Source organism: Melanotaenia boesemani, chromosome 5 (genome assembly GCF_017639745.1).
Source record: "Melanotaenia boesemani isolate fMelBoe1 chromosome 5, fMelBoe1.pri, whole genome shotgun sequence".
NCBI lineage: Eukaryota > Metazoa > Chordata > Actinopteri > Atheriniformes > Melanotaeniidae > Melanotaenia > Melanotaenia boesemani.
This window is the reverse complement of record NC_055686.1, coordinates 1733845-1746888: the sequence shown is the minus strand read 5'-3', so window position 1 is coordinate 1746888 and position 13044 is coordinate 1733845. Positions and strand designations below refer to the sequence as shown.

The 13044-nt window shown below is 42.9% G+C and overlaps 2 protein-coding genes across 2 annotated transcripts in view; one reads left to right on the top strand and one right to left on the bottom strand.

Moving 5' to 3' along the window:
• LOC121640546 (atrial natriuretic peptide-converting enzyme-like) overlaps window positions 1–12443 on the top strand; it is a 34229-nt gene extending 21786 nt beyond the window's left edge. The window contains 12 exon segments of the mRNA XM_041986371.1: window positions 210–352; window positions 1661–1768; window positions 1848–1961; window positions 2133–2243; window positions 2340–2463; window positions 2657–2785; window positions 3851–3900; window positions 3982–4168; window positions 4258–4420; window positions 4498–4606; window positions 6305–6438; window positions 9256–12443. Coding sequence (XP_041842305.1) covers window positions 210–352; window positions 1661–1768; window positions 1848–1961; window positions 2133–2243; window positions 2340–2463; window positions 2657–2785; window positions 3851–3900; window positions 3982–4168; window positions 4258–4420; window positions 4498–4606; window positions 6305–6438; window positions 9256–9441 — 1558 coding nt within the window. The 3' untranslated portion in view covers window positions 9442–12443.
• The window catches only part of LOC121640417, a 1195287-nt gene that overhangs the window by 924640 nt on the left and 257603 nt on the right, over window positions 1–13044 (bottom strand). The window lies entirely within an intron of this gene.

Genomic DNA, 13044 nt, shown 5'->3' with positions numbered 1-13044 from the left:
AACCTGTTTACCCAGCTGTCTGCAGAAGAGCAAGTCCTCGTGTTAGTTAGTTTGTTTGTTAGTTTGTTTGTTTGTTTGTTAGTTAGTTAGTTAGTTAGTTAGTTAGTTAGTTAGTTTAATTATGCTCAGTTACTCTGATGGATCCATCAGAGATTAAAGGTGATGAGTTACTGAACCTGAACCTCCAGCGCTCCCTGTGCCTCCTGCAGGTCGCTGTGTCGTAATGCGAAGGAGAAATGTGAGTCTGTCCTCGGCATCGTGGGTCTGCAGTGGCCTGAGGACTCGGACTGCAGTCAGTTTCCAGAGGACGGAGGGAACACCACCTGTCTGCTGCCGGAGGATGGAGTCGACGGTACGAACGCTATGTTTGTGTCGGGGACGCACTGATCCACTTTTTTCACTTCCCAGTTCCAATATCGGAGATTTAGTATCGGCCGATACCGATCCGATACGATCCAGACTAACAGGCTGAATTACCAAACAAATTACACCTTGTGTGACGGAGATCCTTTCTCTTGTGCAGTGGAACGCCAGACTTGACTGAAAACGTCTTTCCTGTTAAAAACAAACAGAATATAAATGTACAGGATTACTGAATTTATTTAACAAACTGTGTTCAACAGTCTTACATCAACTTAAACGATCTTAAATAAGCCTTCACAAGCTCGGTCAAGCATGTAAAACAAAACTTCTCCAGGTCCAGGCAGAGCCAGGAGTTTAACACCCCAAGTAAAATAGTCTGGAGCTTGTTGATGATTCTCTGATGACACGTGCACACGCAGGTGAGCACACACCCACCAGCTGCGCGCATGTAATGTAAATACCAGATAAAAACCAGCTTCCCTAACTTACCCTGCATCCTGCTGATAGACCTGACGTAGCGTAGTTTGATGGTAGTTTTATTTAACGGTTGCAGCCATTCAGCAGCGTCTCTGCTCCACCTACGAATCTGTCTTCTACGTGGATTTAACCTGCAGCCGGATCTCAACCACACGTTGTCCAGACCCAGCTCAGCTTCTGATTGGCTGTTAATGTGTTTATGGAGAGCAAAGCTGCGTTCATCTTGCATCCCCGGTAGAAGAACTCAGCGTGACGATAGTCCACATTAGCGCACAATAACTTATTAAATAATCTTTTTTTTTCTTTTTTCAGTGCAAACACTCTGCGAGCTGGAGATCCGGCACAATGCCGGCATACTTTAAGCCCTGAAATGAAACATCCATTAAAAAAGCTGCTGAATAAAACCAGATGTTCCCAACTCGTGGAGGTGTTTCACGCACACAGTGCTCAGTGTCGGTGACCTCGGAGCTTTCGCTGCGCCTGTTTTCCACGTAGACGTTAATCGAGTTGGCTGAGGTGGTGAAAACGTTCCAGATGGCTGATCCCGTTGCTCCACTAGTGTCAGCCTCCACGTGGTGTGTCCTTAGCGCATGACGTCACTCAAAGCGCACTGCATAGAATCACGCTAAATAGAACTGCACCTATGGACCAGGCCCACTGTCACGATACCCGATCTAGAACTTTCTTCAGTATCTGTACCGATACTGATAACAATATCAGTTTGGTGCATCTGAAGTTTGTCTTGGTCATGATGATGATGGACATCACGTTTAACCAAACTCACAAATATTCCTTTTGATATGTGTTGCCATGGCGACAGAGTGCTCCCCTAGCCACTTCAAGTGCCGGTCAGGTCGCTGCGTCCTGGCAACCAAACGCTGCGACGGACACCTGGACTGTGATGACCACAGCGACGAAGACAACTGTGGTGAGACTCTGCTGCCTCTTCTGTTGTTGCCGCCATCAGGATCATGTCAGCATACACAGTTTAACAATGTCCCCATCAGGCTGCTCTGAGCGTGCTCTGTGGGAGTGCCCCGGCTCCAAGGTGTGCATTAAATCCACCATGATCTGCGATGGATTCCCAGACTGCCCCCTGCTGGTGGACGAGGCCAACTGCTGTGAGACGGTTTATTATCACCTCGTTAATTAAAGTCATGTACTGCTGTCACTAGTGATGGTGTATTTTTGGTAGCCAATGAAGAGACTACAGTCCTGTCTCTCGTTTGTTTAGATGACGTGTTAGATTAAATGTTTAAATTTAACAGATTAAATGATCCTTATTTCCTCAGCGGTGTGCAGGGACAACGAGCTGTCCTGTAACAACCACCAGTGTGTTCATCGGACTCTGTGGTGCGATGGGAAGAAGCATTGCTCAGACAGCTCTGATGAATGGAACTGTGGTACAACACACACCTCACACACCTTACACATATATAACAGCATATAACAGTAACTTGTGCATGTGATTGGTTTTGTTTCGACTGGTGTCTCTGCAGTGTCGCTGTCCGATCGATCAGGTTCTGTATTGACAGTGTTTAAGACCGCAGCAGAGTATCAGGTCTGTGCAGACGAGTGGAACCACGAGCTGAGCAAACTGACCTGCAACCAGCTGGGACTAGGGTAAGGTTAGTAACACACACACACCTGTGTTTCCATAACTTCAGAAGACATTAAACCTACAATTCTGGATGCTTTGAATTAGTTTATTAATATAGTCAGGTCCTCACAGCATGACAGCGTAAACTGATTTATGTCTCCGTGATGTCAGTGTGCTCACACACAAACAGAGTAACTATAGAGAGTTCCTCTGCAGGGTACCCTCCTCTGTTTCTATGATACCCGACCAGCCTGGAATCCCAGGCCGTCGCCGTTGGCTACACGTCCATCCAGACTGGAACCTGAGGAATGGTTCTGCACTACAGGCCCGACTGGAGAAGAGAAGGTAACAGAATCACATGAGAACCATCAACGTCGTGGTGATTCCTGGTAAGCAAACTGGACCAAGACTTCCTAAAAACCAGGTCCATGGGTCGCTGGAGGTGTGCATGATAGGGAAGAAAATGTGCCTTTAAGATTGAGTGTAGTTTAAGGCCGAAAATATACTTGCTTTTAATTACATTTATGTGTGTTTATCCTGGCTGCCATGTGTATTTTAAGGTTTGTTGAAACAGCACATCTGCATGTCCTCAGAAATTAAAGCTACACGCTAACCAGTAGGGGCAGTGTAGGGACCAGTTTGAGTGGAAATTAGGGATGAGGATTGACAGCCGTAGAAATGATGAACAGTAACGAAGACAGTACTCACTCTGCTTGTTTTAAGGGGGCCTTACATACCTCTACGATATCACTACTGACACTTTTGTGATCTCAGAATTAACCAAACAATAACCTCCTTTAATGTCGCCATGTTTATCATCCTGTTCACACCATACAAATTTGGCAAATCTATCCCGTCTTAATTCTCTAATGTGCCCTACAGTGGAATTCACCAGTAAGACATGGAGCACACAAGCAAGGAAGTAAACTCTTACACTCAAAACAGAGCCGGTGGAATGTGCAAACACGAGGTTAAAATGCAAGCATGATCTGGACCTAGGAGTGTTGCTGCTGAAACTTAGGTCCAGGGCCACCCCCTGGTCTTACCTCGTTACTTTACAGGGAATAAGTAGGATGGCTTCTCCTTCATCCCTGAAAGAAAAGGGACACCTTGTCCTTGGAAAACAGAAGGCCAAGGAAAGACCTTGTGATTGAGTCTTACTGTGGTTATTTTGTATCCCTTAATTAATAACTTAAGATAATTTCTAACTAAAACTTTTTCTTTCAACTTTTTCTAAATCATGACTTCAGTCCTGAACACTGTGGCCCATTAAGCTTGGTTGTAACGTAAATGGATCCTGGACAGGCCCCCATTTATGTTTCCAAGGGAATGAAAACAATGGGGGCTTGTCCGGGATCATTTGACGTGTTTCTGATTAGGTAAACCTCCGTCTGTCTGTCTGTCCTGCAGTCATGCGTGCCATTCCAGACGGAGAGTTTCCGTCCTGTGTACCAGAGAAGGTAAACATCTCCATCTTTTCCTTTACCTGCAGTCAAACCAATCAGATTTGTGAACCGCTGTTAACACTTTCTCACAATCAGAGTGCGGTCTGCGTCTGGCTGTGGGAATCCAATCTCACAGGAAGAAAAGGATCCTAGGAGGCCGGGTTTCACGGCGGGGGGCGTGGCCATGGCAGTGCTCGCTGCAGAGTGGACAGAGCGGCCATGTTTGCGGCTGCGTTCTCATCGCCCAGAAGTGGGCTCTGACAGTCGCCCACTGCTTTGAAGGGTTAGTCGGGCGGGCAGGGCTTTTGGAGCTGTGGTTAACAACCTGTGCTGCAGTCTGAAATCACTAAGGAGTTTTTTTTTGTGTACCAGGAGAGAGAGTGCAGAGCTGTGGAAGGTGGTGCTGGGTCTCACCAATCTGGACCATCCCAGTGCTCACAGTCAGAGCCGTGGCGTGCGCTCCATCATCGTTCACCCGCGCTACAACCGGGCGGTGGTGGACTACGACATCAGCGTGATACAACTGGACTCTGAGGTTCGAAGGCGTCGACTCCCGGCATCCATTATCAGCTGAGGTAGATCAGTCCTGACGAGCTGTGTTCCTGTTTGCAGGTTGAGGAGACAGACTTCGTCAGACCGGTGTGTCTGCCTCAGTCTGGCCAGCTGCCCTCACCAGATTCCTACTGTTACATTACTGGCTGGGGTCACATGGGCAACAGAAGTGAGTACACACAGATTCACACACACTTTTCTTTATACACATCATATTCACTGACTTCACCTTCCTGACATTTGCTTTTTTACGCTGCAAACAAGTAAACACACCAGTGTGTGTTTGCTGGAAATGTGTGTTTACTTTCCTCTGTTCAAAGCAGAATTTAGTAAGTTTATTAAAAACAACTTTGGTCATATTTGCTGAAACGTCTGTATTCTGACAGTAACGCCATGACTTCTCTTCTGGTTGTTTTCAGCTTCTAACTTGATTTTTTTTAAAAATCTATTGAGCTGATAACTGCCAGTTAGACACAGGAAGAATCTACTTACTGTCAATTACTCCAACTCCTAATGTTACCATGGTAACCAGCCTCTGCAGAAAGAGCTGAAGCCTGACAGAGAGGGAGGGGCTGGTGAATTTTTGTAGGTCAATGTAAACAACTGAAGCATTAATACCTGAAAGAGCAAGCGGCAACCTCTGGTGGTAAAATGTGAAGCTAAAAATTTGCAGTTCCCCCCTCGTCCACTAGGGGGCTTGCTCCAAAACAGAGGTAATCCACCTGCGTGAAGCTGGCCCACCATCCCATGTAAAACACAGTGTTTTTCACACAGAAATAAACATGTTTAAAGCCTGGTACAAAAATCTGTTTTAGGATTAATAGGTCAAGTTTAATTTCATGACAACTGTGAGGGGGGTGACCTTTTTTCCTAACTCATACGTTTGGATGTTATTTAATCTTGAAATGTGGCATAATTAGGGGCGTGTCCTTTTGATTGACAGGTATCTGTGTCCAATATCCACGGCAAACAGAGAGTGCAGCACAACCGCGGTTTTTAGCCAGCTAACAGTGCGCCTTAGCTTAAGCCCACTCACATCCGTTAACTGGTCAGCTAACGTTAGCTTGGTTAGCTCTTAGCTACAGGCAGCTCTGAGTTTGATGGGTGTCAGTCATCCATCCCCACCTTCACAGTCCCCCTCCCAGCTCCACCTCTTTGCCCATCTTTGGATTTTCTGAGAATGACAACATGTGTGACGCTGTCAAGATGGCGACGGTGGGAACTGCCCAACGAGCTTCAATTCAGCTCTATAGAAACCTACGGCTGACATCACGGAGGCTCCGCCCATCTTTTACAGTCTATGTGAAAGAGCCATATTTATATCAACATCAGCATGACAACACTAAACAACACACCTGACACTAAACAGGAAGTACTCCAACATTTTACCAGTACATCTGAAACCAGTCTATCAAGGTGGCATGAAAAAAACATCATTTTATTTCTGCATACATGGACTCGTTCAGCTCGGAGGTAGAAATGAGGTTCATTCAGAAAGGTTGTTTTCTTGTGCTTTTTATTTATCCTTTTGGTCAAAATAGAAACAATATCAAGTAGAAACTGGACATTTTAAATCATTTATCTAAATTCTGCTGCCACATGGCGCTGAACCGAGGGTCATTATAATCCCGTTTACTGTTCTTTGTCTCCATCTGCTGGTCATAAAGCACCACTGCCACAGATTTAGATAAAAGGTGACTCAACATGTGGGCTGTGTAGTTCAGTAAAATCAGGCTGACAGAGACCCAACTGAATGTAAATATGCATTATTTATATTCACTTTTAATTATCAGAATCTAACTGAACTGTGACAGAAAGAAAATAGAAAGTCTCATGTGATGTAGTTTTGTTATATTTTTGTCTGCAGTGCCATTCAAGCTGCAGGAGGGAGAGGTCCGCATCATCTCGCTGTCTCAGTGTCAGTCGTATTTTGACATGAAGACCATCACTCCCAGGATGCTTTGTGCTGGATATGAAGCCGGAACGGTCGACTCTTGCATGGTAACGTCTGCATGTTAGAAGAAACACTGTCCTGCCCTCTCGTTCTGTTCAGACAGTAACATATTATCATTATGAGATCAGAAAAAAAGAGCTTTCCATGCAATCATATCATTTCAGCATCAAGGAATTCAGTTGTTTATACTTAATATATGCAGCTATGCTAGGGGTAATGTTTGGTCTGATTTAAATTAGTTCAGCCAATCCAACTGATTGAATCAGACTAAACCTGGATCCCAATAAATAATCTCATTTCAGGGTTTGGCATGACATGCATACTAAACTGGTTTTTGACCATTTTAACCTGGTCTGTTTAGTTGAAGTTAAATCAGACCACTTTAGGAGAATAGTACAGAATGCAATGATTAAGACAACTAATATTTTATTCCCAGTAGAACATGAACAACATATCAGACGTTGAAGACATTTTACCATAACTGAGACATTCTTACATGATTTAATCATGTTTAATTAAAACATCTTTTTTGTAGAAAGTAACTTACATGGTCAACTTTAGTAAATATAACAATCATGTAAAGTAGGTAAAACAGGAACAGTTCTCGTATTTCACCTTAATCCTTGATCTGGACCTGGCAGAGAAAAAAAAACAGTCATCATTGATGTAAAGGAACAGCTGCGTTTTTACCAAAAGATCCAGGAATTATAGCAGGAACTAAAATGACATTATAGTCTAGGAAGTGAGTTTAGTCCCTTGTTCGTGTCATGGATGACTGTTTAGTCCCTTGTTCCTGACATGGATGACTGTTTAGTCCCTTGTTCCTGACATGGATGACTGTTTAGTCCCTTGTTCGTGTCATGGATGACTGTTTAGTCCCTTGTTCCTGACATGGATGACTGTTTAGTCCCTTGTTCCTGACATGGATGACTGTTCAGTCCCGTGTTCCTGACATGGATGACTGTTCAGTCCCTTGTTCCTGACATGGATGACTGTTTAGTCCCGTGTTCCTGACATGGATGACTGTTCAGTCCCTTGTTCCTGACATGGATGACTGTTTAGTCCCTTGTTCCTGACATGGATGACTGTTCAGTTCCCTTGTTCCTGACATGGATGACTGTTTAGTCCCTTGTTCCTGACATGGATGACTGTTTAGTCCCTTGTTCCTGACATGGATGACTGTTCAGTCCCTTGTTCCTGACATGGATGACTGTTTAGTCCCTTGTTCCTGACATGGATGACTGTTTAGTCCCTTGTTTCTGACATGGATGACTGTTTAGTCCCTTGTTCCTGACATGGATGACTGTTCAGTCCCTTGTTCCTGACATGGATGACTGTTTAGTCCCTTGTTCCTGACATGGATGACTGTTTAGTCCCTTGTTCGTGTCATGGATGACTGTTTAGTCCCTTGTTCCTGACATGGATGACTGTTTAGTCCCTTGTTCCTGACATGGATGACTGTTCAGTCCCGTGTTCCTGACATGGATGACTGTTCAGTCCCTTGTTCCTGACATGGATGACTGTTTAGTCCCGTGTTCCTGACATGGATGACTGTTCAGTCCCTTGTTCCTGACATGGATGACTGTTTAGTCCCTTGTTCCTGACATGGATGACTGTTCAGTCCCTTGTTCCTGACATGGATGACTGTTTAGTCCCTTGTTCCTGACATGGATGACTGTTTAGTCCCTTGTTCCTGACATGGATGACTGTTCAGTCCCTTGTTCCTGACATGGATGACTGTTTAGTCCCTTGTTCCTGACATGGATGACTGTTTAGTCCCTTGTTTCTGACATGGATGACTGTTTAGTCCCTTGTTCGTGTCATGGATGACTGTTTAGTCCCTTGTTCCTGACATGGATGACTGTTTAGTCCCGTGTTCCTGACATGGATGACTGTTCAGTCCCTTGTTCCTGACATGGATGACTGTTCAGTCCCTTGTTCCTGACATGGATGACTGTTCAGTCCCTTGTTCCTGACATGGATGACTGTTTAGTCCCTTGTTCCTGACATGGATGACTGTTTAGTCCCTTGTTTCTGACATGGATGACTGTTTAGTCCCTTGTTCATGACATGGATGACTGTTTAGTCCTTTGTTCCTGACATGGATGACTGTTCAGTCCCTTGTTCCTGACATGGATGACTGTTTAGTCCCTTGTTCCTGACATGGATGACTGTTTAGTCCCTTGTTTCTGACATGGATGACTGTTTAGTCCCTTGTTCGTGTCATGGATGACTGTTTAGTCCCTTGTTCCTGACATGGATGACTGTTTAGTCCCTTGTTCGTGTCATGGATGACTGTTTAGTCCCTTGTTCGTGTCATGGATGACTGTTTAGTCCCTTGTTTCTGACATGGATGACTGTTTAGTCCCTTGTTCGTGTCATGAATGACTGTTTAGTCCCTTGTTCCTGACATGGATGACTGTTTAGTCCCTTGTTCCTGACATGGATGACTGTTTAGTCCCTTGTTTCTGACATGGATGACTGTTTAGTCCCTTGTTCGTGTCATGGATGACTGTTTAGTCCCTTGTTTCTGACATGGATGACTGTTTAGTCCCTTGTTCGTGTCATGGATGACTGTTTAGTCCCTTGTTTCTGACATGGATGACTGTTTAGTCCCTTGTTCGTGTCATGGATGACTGTTTAGTCCCTTGTTTCTGACATGGATGACTGTTTAGTCCCTTGTTCGTGTCATGAATGACTGTTCAGTCCCTGTTTAGTCCTAGTTTCTTGTAAGAGGTGTTTTTTCAGTCTGTTTTATGTTGCTGAACTGAACATGTCTGGGTTTATGTAGTTGATCATTTTGCTCCTTTCAGGTTTCAGAGAAAAGTCAGTAAACTTTAAATAAACTGTCTTTGTGTGTTCAGGGTGACAGCGGAGGCCCGCTAGTGTGTGAGGAAGAGGAAGGTGGGCGCTGGACGTTGTTCGGCTTGACGTCGTGGGGCAGCGTGTGCTTCAGCAAAGTGCTCGGACCTGGAGTTTACAGCAACGTGACTCACTTCACCCCCTGGATCCAACAGCAGATCTACATTCATACATACCTGACTGACTGACGTACACTGTCCTACCATTTACCACTCCCAGCATTCAGTCATTCCAGGAGGAAATGATGTCATCGACAGTTTCAGCTCACCTTCACTTCCTCTACCTGTGCCTAAATCTGTACGGAGAGCCTTCACTTTCTAACCGCTGTTTGAGCAACGCAACAAATAACACATCACAGATGCTAACAAGCAAGCATATGAAACGTAACATTAGATTCCTGTTAATCTGTGACTCAGCTTTGACTTTGTCGTTCAGGAACGTAGGAGGAGGCAAAGAGAAACCTGTGAGATGTTTAACCTTCACTCAGCCTTCATATTAGGTTAAATGTAGGGCCATCTGAAGAGCAGCATCTTTACTGTTTAACAAGAAAGTGGCAGTCATGTTTCACAGGCTCACTTCTTTCTAAAATCTTTCTATAAATACTTCTGGACCTTATTTGACTCAGTCAGCAGTAACTCAGAGGAAAAACTTGCTTTTCGGATATTTATTCACCTTGACAGCAAGAACTCTTAGTATTACGTAACAAATTTTTATTTCTTCAGCTCAGAGATTCTTATTAGACTTTAATCATCATAAAAAAAAATAAATATATTTAAACTTTTCCTGTTGATTTCCTGGAAACTTCCCTCATAATTCCCTCAAGATGAGCTGCTGTTCACTGTAACTTAAATTTCTTTGTTTTTCACATACTAAACACATCATTTCCTCTTTATCTGCTTTAAGCCATATCAAGAAGGAGACACTAACGCTAGAATACGTTTAAACCAACATATGCGAGTCGCTGCTGAGCAGCAGCCATGTTTGAAGGGTGTAAGCGGACATCTGGGGAACTTATAATAAATGAAGACAAAACACCCCCAAACATCGTTGCAGAGTTTAAAAAGCTGCTAGCTTCTAGCTGCAGTTAAACAGACCAGCTCAGCAGTCAGACTCCCACAATGCTTCACTTAATAGTGCCTGTACTAAACTTAGCAGTATAAAAACAACCTTGTTACCTGTACATTGTTGTACTATATGTGTGTGTGTAAGTGAGAAAGGAATTCATTTGCTTCTAAGAACACATTGGCATCTTATTGGTGCAACTTTATCACTTAACACCCCCCCCCCACCAGGCCACCATGTTTAACTAGTATTTAGCTCCTTAACAAAAAAAAAGTCCTGAAAATATTAACTTAACCTTTTTTAAGTGGATTTGTTTATTTGGTTCTTACGTTGGCTTATTAGCCGTTGAGGACAGTGGTCCATGAACTGTTTTGATGGAAATCTAACCGTAGACAGATCAAACTGCACATAAACACACAGATAGGAGGCTGCTGCGAAAACAGAACATCAAAAAACAGTCATCTCAAGCACTTTTACAGAATCCACTTCATGGTAGTCTAATTATAATCCAATTAAAACAAATCCGTCGTATGTCCTATTTCAAGTGTAACTTTTCTGCCTTAAAAAACCAATGTTAAATAATCCTATCCAACTTTTCTTTTCACACTGATAGCTTTATGACAGGAAATGCTTTAGCCACGATGATCCTATAGAGTCAGAACATGCCGATGTTAACGTTAGCTTCACAGCAGCTAACAGCCGTAGCCAAATTGTAGTTCTATCTTCAGTTAGCTAGCAAACAGTATAATATGTGTGATTACCTGCCATCTTAACGTTAGCATTCACATCAGCTAACACGATTAACTGCCATCTTAACTTTAGCATTCACATCAGCTAACACGATTAACTGCCATCTTAACGTTAGCATTCACATCAGCTAACACGATTAACTGCCTACTTAACGTTAGCATTCACATCAGCTAACACGATTAACTGCCAACTTAACGTTAGCATTCACATCAGCTAACACGATTAACTGCCAACTTAACGTTAGCATTCACATCAGCTAACACGATTAACTGCCAACTTAACGTTAGCATTCACATCAGCTAACACGATTAACTGCCAACTTAACGTTAGCATTCACATCAGCTAACACGATTAACTGCCAACCTAACGTTAGCATTCACATTAGCTAACACGATTAACTGCCAACTTAATGCCAGCTGAAATATGAAGCACAAATGTAGCACACTGACATTACCTTATGTGTTAGCACTAAGCTAGGTTAGCTTTAGCAGTGTATGTACTTATCCAAAGGTAGCGGTTTTTACTAGCCAGACATTGTTGCTAAAATTAGCTAAAACTAAAAAGCAAGTGCTGTACCTTGCTATTGCATATTAAACTTAATAGATAAAAATATGAACATCTTAAGAATGAGAATATGAGGAGAAAATGTTTCGTTGCAGTATCACCTTTGACCACTGGGAGAAATTAGAACAGTTAAAGCTAACTAGCATCATGCTAATATTTGGTTTGACAGAAACCGTTTTTGTTCCCCCTTTATTTGGTCTGGCAGATTTGGTGACTTAAATCGGCACAATTTAAAGATTATTTGCACAAATTAAAAATGGCTACATCAGACAAAGACAAAGTTCCTTATGTTTAGCCGTGCAGCAGCGTCCCCTGGTGTGTGTGGACCACACACTCAGCTCCATCAATTCGCTTTATGAACACTAAATAAAATTTTCCTCAACACCTGTTTTAAGATGTGCAGGTTTGGTCAGAACTAGCTTCAGCGCAGGATGTTTTAACGTTGCCATGGCGATCCCAGTGGAAGAGCCGCCCTACAAGGTACCCAATGTAGCCCGTGTGCTGAGGCCTATTGGACATCCAGAACATTCCAAGTGGCTGCTGCTGCTGCTTTGTGTGTTTGGTTTTTTAAAAGTATTTTTCTACAGCTTTTTGTATGTCATGCTTCTTACAGACGTGCGTGTGAGAACTATGTGTGTGTGAGATTTGGCTTGTTTCTTTGTTACCACGACGATGAGGAGGAGGAGTTACTGGTCGATTAATGGACTTAAATGCTTTATGGACAGACTGCAGCCTTTTAAATGTGTTGTGTAAACAGTAAATATATTGTTTGTATCATCTTGTATCACATCAGTAAACCTATACACACACCCTGCCATGTGTTTGTGTGTGTATGTGTGAGTCAGAGTCCATCTCCAGACCCGTCACTCCATTTCCATTTCCTCTCATCCAGAAATAAAAGGATGGGGAACTTGACCTCGGTGCGTATTTTCATGTTCAGGCTAAGGAATTATTCTTTGGGGTTTTTCTACAGTCACGGCCAGATGAACCAGTCAGCCCCCCCCAACCAACCAAAGGGAGGCAACTCCCTCCTCCAAAATATATTCACTAATGAGTATGGGTTTGAACCTATTTATTTAAAATGTATCAGTTTAATATTTTTTAAAACCCATTTAACTTCATATATAATATATTTTATAATATTCATGTTTCTATTTTATATTTCTATCCATTCATACGTTTCATTAATAATGAAATTAACATTGATTAATTAAATGATTAACATTTAAATAGTGGCAGCTGCCGTGTATGTGAATCCACAGCAAGTAGAAATAAATGCTTCATTCTAAGAGAATAAAAAGTTATTGTAGTAAAGAGATTAGAAACCAATAGAAACACAGTTTTTAATAACTGATCACATTCTTCACTCATTAATCTGTGTTTTAGTTCTGGGCTGCAGCTTTATAAATTGGCAG